Here is an 18,600-nt window from a genome sequence, read left to right as displayed (position 1 = left end):
CAATCTAACAATCTACCAACAATAACAATGAAAGAGTGAACTTTTCATATATGAATGTGAACAAATTTCACATATTTGTATTATGTGATTTTTCTGTAAAGGAAAGAGCACAAACCAAATCACGGGTGAATTTATTCATGTGGGGCTCAAAGTCCAAAATTTGAGAGCACAAATTAAATAAAATGAATTAAAACAAATTAAATGCTTAAATCCTTACGTTCCTCATCAGTCACTGTACAAATATTTAGTTTTATATGTAATATACATGTGTTTGTTCAATCACACACATTTCCGTTATGGTGCTTTAAACAGGATCGTAGGCTAGCTAGCGGAATGGCTAATAATCATTTGAGTGCTACAGTAATAGCAAGATACATACATTTATAGAGTTGGCTGAGAATTTGGTTCGTCCACATTTTTTTTTTTTTTTTATCTAAGACCAAGCCATTTGTTCAAGCCAAGTTTAATAACGCTATTTTACTTGAAGTGCATTTTTCCATCGTATACCACAGCTATCACCAAGAATTACAATTCTTGCTTCTTTTATCCATGACATAATGTGCTGTTTTATTTTTATCTGTTTGTATTTACATTTCATTTAATGGAACGTCTGCGAGACAAGTTAGTTCCTGTTAATGCTTACATAATAAACAGACGTTCCCTCATCTTTTATCTCTCCTCCAAAAACGCAACTTAAGTCCTGTTAACAAGAAACTGCTAAAATCTGATGATATTTTTCTTTGGTTTATAAATGTTTGTTATTACAATTCCCACCTTACAAGTCCCTGCGTACGAGCTGTTGCTATAACAACTATCTAACTAACATTAGAACGAGCCAGACATTCTGTCATTGGAGCTGTACAGTAATTCAAATAAAGCCACACATTTCCACCAATCAGATTCAAGAATTCAGTTGCACTGAAATGATCATTATGTTTATTAATTGTTTTATATGAACATTAATATGAGTTTACTTTGCTTTACGGAAAGAAGAAAAATGAAAGTTATGGGGGGAAAAAAAACGTTAGGATGCTATTTCCAATAAATATATCAACTTCATTAACAATCTATAATACAGGATAGAGGTAGCTATAATGCAAAAAAAAAGCAAATATGGTTCCGTAGTTCATGAGCTTCATATGAAATATTTTCTAGATATAATATGACTGTTATGTCTTACATGACCTTTAAAGAAAATGTTAAGAAGAAGAAATAAAATCTTAAAATGCTTTACATTAATTAACCTTCTTCGCACCTTTTTGTGCTGAACACCTGTGGAACTTTAACAAGGCTAAAATAATACGCTGCAAGTCTGGATATGGAAAGACTTTGGGACTTTTTTTTTTAGTAGACACTCAAGGTGGCAAAACAACCCTCAAGGCTTTTTCCATTGTAAAAGGCATCATTATGTCAGGATTATAATAGCTGTGGAAAATTGTTTAAGAAAAAAAAAAGAAAAGAAAGAAAAGAAAAGAAAAGAAAAGAAGAAATCCCAATGCCTGTACTTATTTATGTGATGAAATATACAGACAGGAACGTATCGAGTGGTTAAGTGGCTTGAAGAGTAATAAAAGGTGAAAGAATAAAAAGGTATGACTGGAATTCCTTTGGGATTCCTCGCATGATCTCGTGTGGAGAGTTCAAGTCGAATCTCTGCTCCGGTGTGCTGCGAGAGAGGTTGCTTATCTTAATGCTTGCCTCAAAAAGATGTAATCTCCAATGAAAACATCTTAAACATTAAAAATCTTTATCGGCTGCCTCGCACGCACAGCCGCAGTGTGTCTGTTAAGTCTGATAGAGATGTCTAGTGTGTGTGTGTGTTGCAGGTGAAAGCCACAGGTAGACAAAACCATTGTGAAACAGTTGAAAGAAAACGACAGTTTACATTATTCGGATTCCTCAGAAGGCAGCGTCCTTAAGCGTCAGATATTTTTTTCTCAAGCTGTCAAAAAGAAAAACATCTTATCTTAAATGTTTGAAATGCGTTCGCCTGCTTTTCGTCACCGCCCGTGGCCATGAATGTAGAGTACGAGATTTTTTCATAAGTAAAGTAAAAAAAAAAAATACAAAAATAAAATATAAACCAAAATACAATACATGCCGTACATATCAGGGCACGGATTCACTTTTCAAATCTAAAGACCAGTTCTAAGGCCTCACCCTGAAGTAAAAAAAAAAAAGAAAAGAAAAGAAAACTTTGGATGACGTGCAGCCTACAAGGTTACGTCAGCGAGCATTTCTGAATTTCTGAGTAATCTTTCTTTGATAAAGCCATAAACGTTTTAGCTCGCTCCGTGTTTTTTGGCAAAGAAGGGTATAGCGTTAGAAGAGAAAAAAAAAACATACATCATTCAGTATATATCGTTCCTGTACATATGCCTAAATTACTACTAATTTCAGTAATTAATGAAGTGTTACCATGGTTACAATCCACTACAATAATCTACTAATCCCGATTACAGTATAATGATTTCTGATGATGTCTTTAATATCTACATTTTTTGTTAGATTTCCCGCCAGGAAAACATGACAGCTGGCTAATACGGTCATGTGACTTCATTGTTTGAATTGGTTAGCTTGAATTGTTACGAGTTAGTCCGAGTTTCTCGTCAAGATCTGGCGTCTCACTCTTGTTCTTTTACTTCATCCTTAAGTGAATACTTTATGACGTCTGACAGTGGTGGACGAAACATAAATCCATTTAGCTCACCCATGGGGCAAGTAAAAGCCCTGTCTAGTGTCCTGCCCAGTCCTGTGTTTTGATTGGTTGGAACATGTCTAGGCTGAAAAGTAGCAGCTATAACAATAATATACAATAACATGGGACAGCTATTCACACTTTATTACGTAAATGAAATGAATTAGTGTTTGTTTAGCATCCACATCTAACGCTTCTTAAATCCTCCAAAGCAACTAAGTAACCGAGCAGCGTTTTGAGACAATTTTCTCTTCACATTACACATCAGATGTTAATGATATTGCTCAAGTCTAACTAGCGTCTCTTGATTATTTATCTCAGAATTTTTAACCTGTAACAAGCAGAAGGCTTTCGGTATCCGACGGCTTTATTTTGTGTTTTTGTTTCCATAGTCAGTTGAGGAACCTGGTTCGTCCTTGCATGCTACTTAATCCGTCATATAAAAGACGTCCCCCCCGTCAACCGGATCTCCCCTCTGTTAGCTAAATGCTAAAGTCAATACCATGTTTATTTACTTGTCTACTGTGCAACTCTTAAACCTTTAAGCCAGGATACAAAATCTGCTTGTCCTGGATGACAGGGCTTCTGATTTGTCAGGTAAATTACTTATTATTATATACTGAATACACTTATACGCATACATCTAGGCAACAACCATGAAAACGTCTTTGGGATGAAGTACAATATCAACGGTTTCAATCCCACGTTACACTTAAGGATCATTACAAATATCAGAAGATCAAAACCTTGACCTGACGTTTTCCTGATTACCAAACAAAGTCTTTTCACGCTAAAATACTCAGGCGAGGGCTACAATACTGTGTAGAAATTTCTAGAATGTCTTCTAGGGTTGTGTAGGATCTGGAGAAGGAGAAAACCTGGAGAACATGGAGAAAACCAGCGTCGACATGAAAACATGACCGAAACCTCTTTCTGGGTTTTATGTAGCAACAGAGTCCTGGAGGAACGTTGTTTCATTCACTGTGTTCATTTGAAACCCCTTGAGTTCGGTATGGACGTGTGGATTCTGGAGCTGTCAGGTGGCAATCCTGCACCACCCAGACTTGTTCTCATTGTATAACAACCTTCTGAATGGTTTAAATATGTTAAGTCGTGGGTGGGAACTGGTCTTCATTACTTTCCAAACACCATGTCTATGATGTTTACATGCCGTTCAGTACAAAAAACCCCCCCAAAAACTTAGCATCATATGAAAGTGAGCAAAACCACAAGTACTTCCATAAAGCGTAAAGTAATATCGGGCCACATGCCGCGCCGTTCCCACTGACTGATCTCACGTCAAATATGGAGTCCACCGTAATACAAACGTCAGCTGTTTACCCAAGTGCAGCTTCATGAAAGGCCGTGCGATTAAACACGGGGCCTCCCCTGCAGGGTGTTTGAGTCTGGAGCTTTAGCTGACTGTCTGCTTTCACCGTCGGCTTCCTGAAGACTCTGTTGCACAGACTCAAAGAAGGTGAAAACCGCTCTGTCTGGGCCGTGCGATCGTTCATCCTGTTTAACTCTTATCATGAAAGGTCTTGTGTTCTTAAACTAACAGCTCGGCTGGTTCATTTGTACAGGATTTACAGGAAATACAAACAGTTATTGTAAGAGAAGTTTTGTTTTTTTTTAATGGCTGACGCTAATCTTTTGTTGCCCTTTGACACAAATGATTTTCACGAGGTTACGAGGAAGATTTGTTAGGAATCAACATTACGCCGAAAGGCTGATTTGACTGAACAATAATTGAAATTAAGAATTGATACTAGTCTCATCATAGAGACTGCAACTCTTACACAAAGGTGTGCACGCCAATTGTGTGTCAAGTCCGTAATTGTGTCGAGTCTCGTGTCGTGTCGTGGCCGTCGCTTGTCCCTTCGTGGACTGTGTACTCGTGTACTGTAAAGATCTACTTTCTACTGCAAAGGCAGTCTGAACAATCAAGGGAAGAGACACGTCGTGTTCACGTCATTCCATGATTTTCACACGTGTTACACTATTGTGTTTCACGTGAGCTTTCTACATGAAATCTAGAGGGTGTGTCAAATCTGTCAGTTTTAATCACCTGACACCTGCATGAATCTACAGTCTGGACTAGAATGAAATCAGCCCCAGATTAATTTAATACATATTGTGTTTTTCTTCTCCGTTCTACAAAAGTTGAAAATAATTTGAAAAAGTCATTAAACAACTGCCATGATATTGATGCCAAACATCTAGCCTTTTAACTTCTTAATCAAAAAGAAGGAGGGATTATCCCTGCTGTACTGTTTACTCAAGCTGTAATGTTTACCTACAATGTTCATGTGAGCATCAGAACTGGATCATGAAGCAATGGAAGAAGTAGACCTGGGGAAGTGATGCAATATGGGAAGAAGGCAAGCCAAGGTAGGCAGTGTGATGCTCTGAGCAATGTTCTGCTGGGAAACTTTGAGACCTGGAATTCATGTGGATGTCACTTTTGTCTACTTAAACACTGGTACAAATCAAGTACACTCCTTCGTGGCAACGGTATGCCCTTTTTTATCAGTGTCCTCATTCAGCACTGCAAAAATTGTTCAAGGTGTTTACTCGGCCTCCAAATTCCCCAGTCGTCAATCCGATCGAGCATCTGTGAGATGTGCCGGACACACAAGTCCAATCCACAGAGGCTCCACCTCATACCTTACAACTTACAGGACTTAAAGGATCTGCTGCCTTGTCTTAGTGCCTGATACCTGATACATGACCCCTTCAGAGCTCTTGTGGAGTCCATGCATGAGCGAGTCAGAGCTGTCTAGGAGGCACAAGCTGTCTAACCTACACAATGAGTCAGGTTAATGTTACGGATGATCTGAGGTGAAGGGTATAAACATCGTCAAAAAAAAAAACAAATGGAAACAAACATTTTTTAACAGCTTAGTCACAGAAATCCCCCCGAAGCTAAACCATTACGTCTGATGTCAAATATTGAAACGACGGAGCTGCGTACAGGAGATTGGCAGCACAGACAGCAGATGAAAGACAGAAATCTGTATGGTTTTGTATACAATGCAGGCTCTTCGATGAAGAACCCGGAGAAGCCCATCATCGCCCCTATCCTCGTGGTTGTTTATGTTCGGGCCTGCTGGTTGCGCGCTCCAAATTACTGGAAGCAATTTTATCCTGGAAAGCCACGCGTAAACACATTGGGGGGAAATTAGAGGCTGCACATGTCTGTAAGCTCCGCTCTCTGCTCTGAGTTACAGCAGAACCTGGCCTGCACAGCGCCCTGCTGTAGACCACACTACACGCACTGTTTATTTGGACATGGCGGCTGAGAGCGAGCGAAGCTTCAGGCCAGCTTTTCATGGAGGAATACCCGCCGTGGCGTTCCTCGCCTAGAGAAAATTACTCTCTTCCTCCAGAGTAGGGCCACAGCAGGTCAATGTCGGGATAACGAGCGATTTCCAGGAGAGCTCAGAGCCGAGTCGGAACTTTGCCTGAAATAACCGGAACACCGTTTGTACCGGATCACGAGTGTGACCTTCCTCAAATCCATCCTGTCTAATAGATAAATAAAGATTTAAAAGTTATAAAAATGTCAAAACTGACAGAAAAAGGACATTAACACTTACACGCCTTTCAGCTGGAACTTACACCAAACCCGGACATGCAGTTTTACACACTTCACGCTTCATATACTGTAGTGCACGTGTTATGATGTCATTTTGCTTTGTTTGTGTATCTTGTCTCATTTTTTATTGATTTTTTATGTGAGTTTTATGCATCGATGTGACTTTTTAACACACGATTCATTTTTTCACTTTTTACGTATTTAATTTCACGTTTTTTTTTTTTTTTTATTTAACTCGATGATGATGTCACATAAAAACCCATGATTTGTTTTGGTTTTCAAATACAAATTTTTACAGGATTCTTCTTTTTTTTTTCACATTCACTTTTTCATCTGATTTGTTTCATATAATTCATTTCTATTCATGTGCAATTAAAAAATAATTCATTAATTAAAAAAAACTCCTTTATTGAATGAGTTCTTTCATTTAGTGTCACAGCAGAAACTTTACTACATTTGATACGTCTTATAATAAAAAATAAAAAAAAACACTGCTGTGTGAATCTGAGATTAGTTTTTTTTTTTTTCCTGTTTTGTTTTCTTTCTGTTGTCCTTCTGGGATTCTGTTTCTTTTCTATTTTTTTATTTTTTTTTTATCTGCGCGGGCGAAATGTATGACGTTCGCTTCATTCCAGAAAATGCTGTATCATCATGAATAAGCACTGTTCCTCGGTCACTTGTTTGGCAGCTTGTTTGTAAATCCAGCAATCAGAATTCCTGAATAATTAAATAATTATATAAATGAACACCTACGGGGTCAGATCATATCTACGTGACGTCTTGAAGCTTCGCATAGACCATAACCTGCTCACGTCTATAGGGAATTCCATCAGCTACAAATCTCCGTGTCTCTGACATCTCCGTATATCAATCCCATCAAACACGACACGAGGGATAAACCAGCTTAGCTGCACCCTCCCTCAAGCTGATGAGACAAAACAAACAACTCCGCTCATTTTTGAGATAGCTGAGCTCAGTCTGAGTTATTTTTGAGGACGTGTGTTTACTTTAACTGCTGCGATTATGAAAATAGTTGTGATGTTTGAAATTTGTGAGTGTCACATACTGCCGTTTTTATACTACAAACAGTTGTATCGAATAACTGACTACATCCAGGGTTGAATCCTGTGAATAAATCAAGAGTTTTACAGACAAATCATTCCACCCATGCAATATCTTTCCAATATTGTGTGTGTGTGTGTGTGTGTGTGTGTGTCTGAGTGTGTGTCTGTGTGTGTGTCTGTTTTGTCTCAGGCGTCACACCCTGTGAAATGGCTAAATAGTTTTTCTTTAAAAACAAAGAACAGCACTGTGTTTGTGCCACCGTGCTACAGAGAGGAATTTACACCACAGATTCTTCGTGCTGATTGGTCAGAAGCTGTTGATTCATTTTCTAGAGCAGCAGTTCTGACAGGCGAGTTTCTTCTGTTTATACTCAATAAAAAAAAAAAAGAAAGGAAACACTGTCATCTAATCGTTTTCAGTAAGCAGGCAGGTATTTAACATATACTGTATGTAAGGAGTCTCCAGTGTCAGTGTTTCTTTACAGGAAAAAAAATGTTTTCCCCCTGACATTGTAAATCTTAAGAATAGATTATTTATAGCTGCAATAACGTAAGTGCTAAATGTAGCAACAAATGAATAAAATGCATGACGTTTTCAATTTGATTCACAAAACATTCTAGCTGTTGGCAAGAAGAGGAATAAAGGCATGACAGGAAATTAGGGTAGTAGAAAATGATTTTCCTGTAACAGCACAACCCCATGAGAGTGATTAATTCCATTACATCATTCAAGTTGATCAAACATCATTCATTAAGTCTTAAATCATAACCTGCACCTTAATACACACTCACACAGTGTTTCTCTGTGTGTTTCTGTCTGTGTGTGTCTGTCTGGGTGTGTGTCTCTCTCTGTGTGTATCTTTGTGTGTGTATCTGTGTATGTGTGTGTGTCTGTGTGTCTGTGTGTCTGTGTGTTTCTGTGTGTCTGTGTGTTTCTGTGTGTCTGTATGTTTCTGTGTGTCTGTGTTTCTGTCTGTGTGTGACTGTATGTGTGTGTGTCTGTGTGTAGTGTATCTGTGTATGTGTGTGTGTCTGTGTGTATGTGTGTCTCTGTGTGTCTGTGTGTCTCTGTGTTTTTGTGTGTGTCTGTGTGTATCTGTGTCTGTGTTTCTGTCTGTGTGTGACTGTCTGTGTGTCTGTCTATGTGTGTGTATGTGTGTGTGTCTGTGTGTAGTGTATCTGTGTATGTGTGTGTCTGTGTGTATGTGTGTATCTGTGTATGTGTGTGTGTCTCTGTGTGTATGTGTTTTTGTGTGTGTCTGTGTTTCTGTGAGTGTCTGCGTGTCTCTGTTTCTGTCTGTGTGTGACTGTCTGTGTGTGTGTCTGTGTGTGTATATGTGTATGTGTGTGTCTGTGTGTGTGTCGCTGTGTGTATGTGTGTCTGTGTGTATCTGTGTCTGTGTTTCTGTCTGTGTGTGACTGTCTGTGTGTGTCTGTCTGTGTGTGTCTGTGTGTGTATCTGTATATGTGTGTGTCTCTGTGTGTACTGTATGTGTTTTCGTGTGTGTCTGTGTTTCTGTGAGTGTCTGCGTGTCTGTGTTTCTGTGTGTGTCTGTGTGTCTGTGTGTCTGTGTTTGTGTGTATGTGTGTGCCTGTGTGTGTTTGTGTATGTGTGTGTATTGAGAAACAATGCATCGAGCTAAATCTCCTGCTTACACTGATCAGATCTTGACACTGATAAAGACTCGATGAATATAAACACATACCTTATGTGGGGAAAAATAAAGTGTATAGAGATACATAAGATATCTTTTACTTAAAGTTTCAGGTTTCGAAGTCGATGTTTCTCAACTTCATCTGGTAACCTGTTCCATACCCTGATTTAAGAACTAAAGAAAAAACATGTTATCAACAAGCAAAACGTGTGTAAATGAGCCGCAGGATTCTGACGCAGCAAACACAACACGCTACTTTACTTACAGCGGGAAGTTACACAACATTAATGAAGTAAAACAAAACCCTCTGTTCTCCATCCACTCTCATTAATGAAGTGATTTATATAACTGATTTAGCTAATTGCTAAAGATATGCTATGTTTGTTTCCTCTACACCACCCTTTGAGACATTCTGTCTTGTTTTTACATCTAGTCCCGTATTAGAAGCACATGAACACAATGACAGGTGGATCGTTATGCTTCCAACAAAGCTGCTCGTTCTCAGGAATCATTACTTCGCCCTTGTTTACGGAGCTATTTTAATAGGTTTGAATGTGTGTGTGTGTGTGGTGTCATGGAGTGCTCACTGACACGGTGATCGTGCCACACCTCCAGGGCAATCCAAACAACACGCGAGAGGAAAGAAACGTGAACAACACCGACACGCTGGACCTTTGTCATTGTGATGCAGGATTACAGAGAAGCTTTGAGTCAACACACGGCTCTGGGAAAAACACTGACTTCACCTGAGCTTGGGTGTCATCAGTGGTGAAAACAGATTACCCCAATGAACTGCCCTTTCATTACACTACACACACACACACACACACACACACACACACACACACACACAATGGAAACGGACACCAGGGACGCTTCATGCTAGCCACCCTGGCTACACACCACTGCTCTGAGTTCCCCTTTAATACCGAACATCCAGGAGAAAACGTTACTCGCTAACACTCACTCGATTAGACTCGAATCCCATCTCTGCCCATGTGTGTCAATAAGAATGCCGTCAGTCAGAAGACAGGAATGCAGACGTCGCTCCACACCACTTCATGAAGCACGTAAGATAGCAGCAGTGTGTAGAAAGAAATACGAGTTTGATGCCATTAAAAAAGGTCACAACCTTTTCACGATTAGGGTGTGAAGCGTTCTTGCATGTTTTCTCAGAGGCATGGCCAGGAACAGCCCCGGATCACAATTCCTGTTGCCACCATTATGTCAAATATTCAACCAGGCCAACAACACCTTGAGACTGGGCTTATACACAGGCTTCACTTTTGTTTTGTTTTTTAACATTATTAACTCACGGCATCTTAACTGCTTTAATTAAACGTTTCTGAATTGCTGCACAGTGAAGCGACTTAACCGCAAACCACCCACATGATTCACTCACATCATTATATTTATTTATTTAATAAATATATGACTCATGGTTCATTTGATTCGTTTATTTTTACTCGATTAAATTAAATGTTTTATTTCCCATGATTTGCTTGCTATTTATGAATTTATATTCACGAACATATTTATGTATGCATGGATCATTTATTTGACTTATATGACTCATTTTGAAATTTTTTTCAATGTTTTTCTGCTTTAATTATTTTCATGTGGATTGTGTTCGCTGCTACAAAAGAATCATTTAGTTTCGGTTTTAAATTTGAGTTTAAAGGTAATTAATTAATTAATGTATAAAATAATACATTTTTTTATTTATTGATATTTGTGAATAAATAACAGCATTTTCATGAACAGTATTTTATGGCATGATATTGTTATGTGATTCTCTTTTAAAAATGATTCAGAATTGTTTTTTTATGAATACTGCATGTATTTTTATGCACATGTTTAATTGTGAATTGTGATTCATACATATGATTCACTTATTTTCACAATTCATTATTAATGAATTTATAAACCTATTTTTTTCTACACATGATTTTTACACATTATTCATTTATGCTCATGTCACTCGTTTCATTTATGTATACTACATGTGATTCTTTTCATCCCATCCAGTTAGAATCATAAAGAATTATTTCAGATGATTCTTTATTAATGCCTGATTTTTTTTTAAATAAATAATTCACTTATAGTTGCATGTTTGTGTGTGTGTTATTTTCCAGATGACTCATTAATTGAATAATTTATAAAAAAAATATATATATATATATATATATATATATATGTATATGTATATATATATATATATATATATATATACATATACATATATATATATATGACTTTTAGATTCAGTTACTGAATCACATTCAGTTAATGAATCATCTGAATCAAATCACATGTGATTTGTTTTCAAATGCAGTTTATGTGATTTAATATTTCTGACACGATTCATTTATTATCACATATTTCATATTTATTGATGTCTTGTGTGTGATAACAGTTTGAAATGAAATGTTCCCTTTTAGGTCCCCTAGGTGTCATGTTAAAAAGAAATCTCCTGATCAGACGAAAATTAAATGTGTGCGATTTGGTTACAAAAGCTACAAAGGGGTGATGTTTGGGTTAGGACGGGGTTACCGTTCGTACGACTTCTTTTTGTGTGAAATCCAAAACAAAATCCAACCCGCATGCTGCCGCTTGTTCACGTTTGCACAAATCTCTTATGAAATCGGGTAACACACTCAAGATCGAGCCGCCGATTAAGCCATTCGATACATTCTGAGCGCTGAAACACAATATCCCAAGTTCATCTATGCTCTTCTTTTCATATCTGGTAAGAGAAATTCTCTGGGTGTTGGTGGAAGTGCGTGCTGTTCGATAACAGTCCTCATGAGAAACAATGTCGTGACAGCATGTGATTAGTACTTTACCACATTCGCTGTCTTTCATAAGCTTGTGAATGTCACAAATGACAAAACGCGTGTTATTACTCCATACACTTGTGTCAGACGTTGCTATGATATATCACTGTCATGCCGGGGCATGCTCTCTCTCTCTCTCTCTCTCTCTTATTCCAGATGCACATTTAACACTACAGTAATTCTGCTCTTATTTGTTTTTGTTATTTTAAATCCAAACGTATTACCTTACATACAAACACACACCGTAGATGTACTGGTTTATATCTTCATGTCAAAAGGAAATCTGTGTGTTATTACAAATTCTGCTGATTCTTCACAATTCAAGATGTCTACTGTTAATGTTAATGTTAATGTTAAAGTTAATGCTAATGCTAATGCACACGACTCATTCTATACAGCTGTTGACGAAGAAGCTACCAAAGTACGACCCTTCTAGGATCATTGGATTGTGTCTCAAAGGTTTTGGCTGTGTCTCAATCAGCCCTCTAGGTCCCTAAACCATGAATCAGTTCATCGTGTAGACACATTGGAGTGCTGCTAAAGGAATCACTAGATATTGTGACACCGATGACTCACTTTCTGGTCAAATGACTATTTTTTTTTAATACTGCTTTATTTCCATTTTATGTTGTTAAAAGTTCATTAGAAAAAAATGGATTTTGCAGTGCATCATGGGATTTTTAGTGCACTGGGGGAATTAGCGTACGAGAGAGACAGAACTCGCCGACTTCCTGATTAGCGCCCTGACTACTGAAGTGGACATGTCATGTTTATTGTAAGGAACACAACACATAGCATTGTGCTGTTCTGTGAAAATAATTAACTTATGAATTAAAAAGATGATTATTTTCATGTAAGTGGTTTATTCCTCTTATACTACAACAACTTTATCAAGATACCAGTTGAAGGAATAGCTTTTTATCCATTTCTGTTTACTTTTAATGATGTCCATGAAACAAGTTTCAGTAACGTTCAAGACGTAAAAAAACATGTGCTAACTCATTGCATTGTCTAATGGGTGAGGATGGGAACCAGTGCTAAATCCTCGAGGCGAGATGAGCCGCTATCTGATCTCCAATTGTCCGGTGGTCCATCACAGTGTCCTGTTTCTGCCTCTTAGTACTACAAAAGAAATTAAGGTTGTTGCTCAGCACCAAGTAAAGAATAAGCGTTGACACTGGAGACTCCTTCCATAAACATCACCTGCTCATATGCAACAACTATACAGATGAGTCCCTGTACAAGCTCTTACTATAAAAACAAAGACATTTTAGAACTGTTATGGGAAATTAACCAACACATTCCAAGCAAACAGAGCCAAGAACTGCAAAGAATCATGTTAAACAGAACTGATTTAATGATGTGGTGTTTATTCCGTGGAAATATTGTAGCTCCTGATTTCGCTCCTGAATAACTGATTCAACAGGACACAAAACGATTACTGATTTGAACTCAGTTAAAAGTGGAACATGTACATGCTACAAGTACTCACACTCTAAGAACGGAAAGACGATTAACTTTAACAGTCATTATTTCTCTAAAGGAAAGATGCATGTATGCGGTCCTCTAACAGAGAGGCATTCAGTCATATAGATCCACATAGAACCTTTAAAGGTCATATTTAATAGCAATTACAACAGAACAGCAAATATATCGAACGCATTGAATATCATACACGTCTTTTGGGGAACGTTGTTCTAGAAGGGTGCAACTTTGATGGGTTATTAAACTTTTGTGAAGAGGATGTTTCCTGCACTTAACCTTCCTCTATACACTTTTATCAAGAACAACTTACATTTATCTCATTCATACAGCTGAGCAATTGAAGGTTAAGGGCCTTGCTCAGTTGCTTAGGAGTAGCAGCTTATTGGTCCTGGGAATCAACACACGACCTTCTGATTGTCAGTAACGACATCATCCAACACCTTAACCACTGAGCTACTACTACTTCACTCTTCCCTTACACACTCTTATACAAAAACGAAACCCTGCTGGTTCTTCAAGAGTTCACAGCTTTCTTAAAGAGCTCTGTGTCGAACCCTTTGCCATGAGGAATGTAGAGTGACGTATTTCTCACTGAAGGACATCCTGTAAAAAAACATACTGTCTAGGTTGGAGACTGAACCTTATCTCCTAAAGGTGGAGCTGATTATGTTGTTTATCGTTGGCTTCAGGTTAAACCTTTTAAAGTTAAAGTCTTAATAATTTTATTAAATAAATCTTATCACAGATTGCTTGGAACGTGTCTGATTTTAAGTTAGAGATTTGATTGAATGATCAGAAAGTTTGTTTTGTTTTCGTCTTTATTTCTATTTTCATTCGTCTGTCAGAAGTAAATCGTGTGTAACAGTAGCACACTTTAAATGCTACGCATTTCTTGACCAAACCCCGACGCCTCTGCACGTATTTATTTAAGAAATCTAAACTGACGCACTGGGACATATTCTTCTCAAACCTGTCAGGACCATCCGTTATTGACATAATATCAGCCTACACGCTTTACAAAAGATGTCATTTAAGCCGAACACACACAATCACACACACACGTAACCTGTGTGGTGACCTCCGTTTTGCACACACCTTTTACGCACGTTATTTGGGGCATATTTCTAATCAGTAGTCATGAAATATTTCCACAAGACAATAACTTTTACAGGTTACTTACATAAACCTGTCTGAAATAGTCTGCGTAAGAAAATACACCCCCACCACACACACACACACACACACATTCCTCACCCTACTTACAAAATATGTCTGGTAAGCGCACGCCACCTGCTTGTGTGACATGAAAGGGAATTCCTGTTTTGCACAGGTGAGCGCGCAGGTAAAGCAGGTAATCTTAAACAGAAACCTCTGCAGAAATCAGACAGACGTACACAGATGCCAGGGACGCAATGTTATATCTTATTAATGCCGTAAATATAAAACGAATGCATTATACGCGTGTTTGTTCTTTCTTTTCATGTCGTTATTTGTATGTGTCATTTAAAAACGGATTTATTTGTTCTCGTGAATCAGGTTGAATAAAGCTCGAGGCTCCGCCTCCGTAGGCAGGTCTCGAGGTGTCGGAGCTCTATATTAGACAGCTCTCTATCACATATTAAGTGTCCTCGCACTTGTGCAGATGCTCTTTCAATCGAAGTTTGAGAAGTTTCATCTCAAGCCTGGTTGAACTTCCAAACAAAGCAACTCCGTTTGAGTTTCGGTGAACAGCGGGGATTCTATTCTTCTTATTGCTTTTTTCTCTAAACTTTTTGTAAGCGCAGGAATTGTGATCATGAAGCTGGAGGTTTTCCGCGGGACGCATCACCACGCGAAACCACCGGAGACGTGCAGCGACGCTGAGACCAGCGTGCCGTCTCCGCTGTCCGGGGAAGACGAACTGGGGTCAGATGGCGATTGCGCAGCGCACAGCCCGTGCGCACCTGTCGCGTCTTCCGCCGCCATGTCCTCTGCAGCAGCGCGCATCGAGGGCAAGGACAAAGGCAAGCCGTACACACGCAGACCAAAGCCGCCTTACTCGTACATCGCCCTGATCGCCATGGCCATCCGCGACTCCAGCTCGGGCCGCCTCACGCTCGCTGAGATCAACGACTACCTCATGCGCAAGTTCCCGTTCTTCCGCGGCACCTACACGGGCTGGCGCAACTCGGTGCGCCACAACCTGTCGCTGAACGACTGCTTCCTGAAGGTGCTGCGCGACCCCTCGCGCCCCTGGGGCAAAGACAACTACTGGATGCTGAACCCACACAGTGAGTACACGTTTGCCGACGGCGTGTTCCGGCGACGCAGGAAGCGAATTGGCAAAAAATCGGGCCGGGAGCAGGACGAGAGCACAAACCAAGCCTCCACGGACTCTATAAACGCGCCCTCAGCGGCAACCAAGTTCACAAGCCCGTTCGCCATCGACAGCATCCTAAGCCGACCTTTCCGCAAAAGGGAGCAGCCGGGGGACGTCGCTGCGGCCACTTGGCATGGGGGTGCCCCCGCACCAGCGCCTTACGTCACGCGCGGGGCACCGCTTCACGCGCTGGTGGATGCAAGCACCGCGGTGCACACGCTCCGCGCCTACGGCATGATGGGCGTCGCGTTTGAGGACTTGGCCGCCGGGATGCGGCATGACAGAGACTTTCTCAGCGCTCCGCTAAGCTCAGAACGCCTTCCGGTCCCGAGAATTACACCAAACACCGCACACGCGTCCACTAAACCTGGAGCTTTTCACCCGTTTCAAATAGACTACTTATTATCTTAATGGCGCACAGGACAATATCTTATTTGGCACTTTATTCGTACTGGACTTTAAACAGAATACATTTCATTAAGAAGTTGCCACCAGTGGATTTGGGAACTTTGTAATAAAATGGAGTACATGCACAAATACAGGAAATGATTTCTGCCCTGTCAGTAAATACTGTTGTGTAATAATGTAATATCATGTATTTATGATGTGCTGTTGGTCATTTTCCCCTCGTGTGTTTTTCTTGTTCAGGAATGTGGCTGCAGTGGGGATTTTTGCATCAACTAAAATATCACTTTGCTTACTCTGTCGTCTTTGAAAGCAATGACACTGACAGCTATTTGTTGTTGTTGTTTTTGCTGCATTTGTTGTTGTTTTAATAAAAAGGTCAGCTTTTCACACTGACAAGCTGAGCTCTGACTGTAAACTGGACAGCACTTCTAATGTCTACTGAATAGAAAGAATGCATGCGAATTTTTAAAATGAGCAATAAAATTTTATTTCTGTTATAAAACTGTGTGAAATAATTTGATGACTGAAAACAAGAGAGGAATGTTTCTCGTGTGTTCATGCTTTTGTTTGCATGTTTATAAAATTACTTAGACTAGGAGTTTCTTATGTACTAATATTTTGTAGGTTAAATATATTGTAAAGCAACAGGTAAACAAAAATCAATAAACATGTCGTAAAAATCAAGGTCAAAATATGAACTCAAAATCAGGCCTAGTCCTGACATCAATAATCTAGTGATAATAAAATATAATACTGTGCAATAACAGTAGTGCTGACTTGTAAATGAAACAATAACACATTTTTTAATATGAATGTATTTTAACATAATTTTGTTCATTTTTGACTTGTACACAAACGTTTGTATAGAAAAACGTAACCCATCTTAGCACAACTAAATCTGGACCTCTAAGAGATCCGTCATGTTATGTTTATTATGATATTTTTTAAAGGTAGGGGTAGAAGGTTCGAGCAGCTGTCCACGGTCCTGAACCCTAACCAGGGTCACAGCCATTAATTCGTGTATTTTAGTCTTTTACTGTGATAACACTAAACTCTGTTAGTGTCACGTTCTCAAGAAAGTCATAAAAGGAAAAGAAAACTCTAAATGTACAAACTTTACACATATAACCAAAGCATTAAACTAATAATAACAATATGTTGAATAAGCCTGATGAGTGAAACCCCCTTCCATGAGGACACGCCCACTTCAACAACCTTGGGCTTAGCCGTGACTCAGCAAGTCACGTGATCACTTACTCGCCTTAGTAAATAAAGCAAACCACTCGTTTTAATGGACATCTTGGCTCAGGTAGCTCTAAAAAAGGCTGATCCTTATCACCAATATAATATAAAATAATCTCATTCAGCACACGTGGCACATCATCTCCCACTGTTTAGAGATTTAAGCACTGTATGGCTTTAAATCCTGCTCTTCATTTCCTCCGTTCTGCATGTGGAGTCTGGACACTCCTACAAACTCACACCCTTATAAACATGTGCTATAATCATTGTGTAAAGGAACATAATCTATTATTATATCATATATTATCGATTACAGTATGTTCTACCTGTAACCACATGATGAGGTGAGGTTTGCGTTAATTCATATTATGATGCACATCAGATGCAAAAATTCGTCTGCTTGTGAAAAAAAAATGCAAATATACTTTTTTATGTTTAACATAAATTTTCTACAGATTATTAAGATAAACAAAGTCTGTTTATGCAGAGAAAATCAGAAAAACACGAACAACGGCAAAACCTCCCATGTAAACAAAAAACAGACACGTGAGTGAGCAGAAATTACATGAACTTAAATCTCATGAGCTTAAATGATTAAATTTTGTATTTTTCATCAAATAATGAGTCGAAATATAAATAAATAATTTAATAAATGAATAATCAAAATAGATAAGACAGAGAGACAGACAGACAGACAGATAGATAAAATAAATGTTATCCTAGGAAATAAGTATAGGACACGAAAAACTTGTCATATGATTATTTAGATAATAATAAAAAATAATAATAAAGCGACTACTAAACATTTTATTTCTGCAAACACATTTTAATCCACATAAAGTCTATTTCATATGGGTAATTAAATAGTAAATAGTGCATTAAATTTAATATTAAACCCAGAAAGGAGAGAGAGAGAGAGAGAGAGAGAGAGAGAGAGAGAGAGAGAGAGAGAGAGAGAGAGAGAGAGAGAGAGAGAGAGAGAGAATGTAGGCTCTAATAAAAATCTAGGACATTTTAACTATAAATTTTAGACTGATGCTCAGTGAAGTCTCATTCGTGTTGAATTAGCTAATCAGCTTCAATGCACCCGGGTACATCAGCACACATGAGTACTATAGATGAGTTCATTCAGAGCACAGGGGGATTTTTGCTGTGCATTTTTATTTCTCTGCACGCTGTAGCGTATTAAGTAGCCGAGAGAACCTTTAAATACACTGTATGTCGGGTTATGCGTCTACAAAACCAGGCAAAAAG

The 18,600-nt window shown here is 38.7% G+C and overlaps 1 protein-coding gene across 1 annotated transcript; it reads left to right on the top strand.

The window, feature by feature from the left end:
- Positions 1–14,951: 14,951 nt before the first annotated feature.
- foxq1a (forkhead box Q1a) lies at positions 14,952–16,606 on the top strand. The gene has a single exon (XM_060875158.1). It carries the CDS (start codon positions 15,133–15,135, stop codon positions 16,105–16,107), a length of 975 nt encoding a protein of 324 aa, XP_060731141.1. The 5' UTR covers positions 14,952–15,132; the 3' UTR covers positions 16,108–16,606.
- The last annotated feature ends 1,994 nt before the right edge of the window (positions 16,607–18,600 follow it).

This window comes from Tachysurus vachellii, chromosome 7, assembly GCF_030014155.1.
Source record: "Tachysurus vachellii isolate PV-2020 chromosome 7, HZAU_Pvac_v1, whole genome shotgun sequence".
Classification (NCBI taxonomy): domain Eukaryota; kingdom Metazoa; phylum Chordata; class Actinopteri; order Siluriformes; family Bagridae; genus Tachysurus; species Tachysurus vachellii.
Note: the sequence above shows the minus strand (reverse complement) of the source record. Positions and strands in the feature narration are given on the sequence as shown.

Bases quoted from the DNA above. Each gene is read 5' to 3' on its own strand.
- foxq1a (XM_060875158.1), top strand. From the start codon at position 15,133: ATGAAGCTGGAGGTTTTCCGCGGGACGCATCACCACGCGAAACCACCG.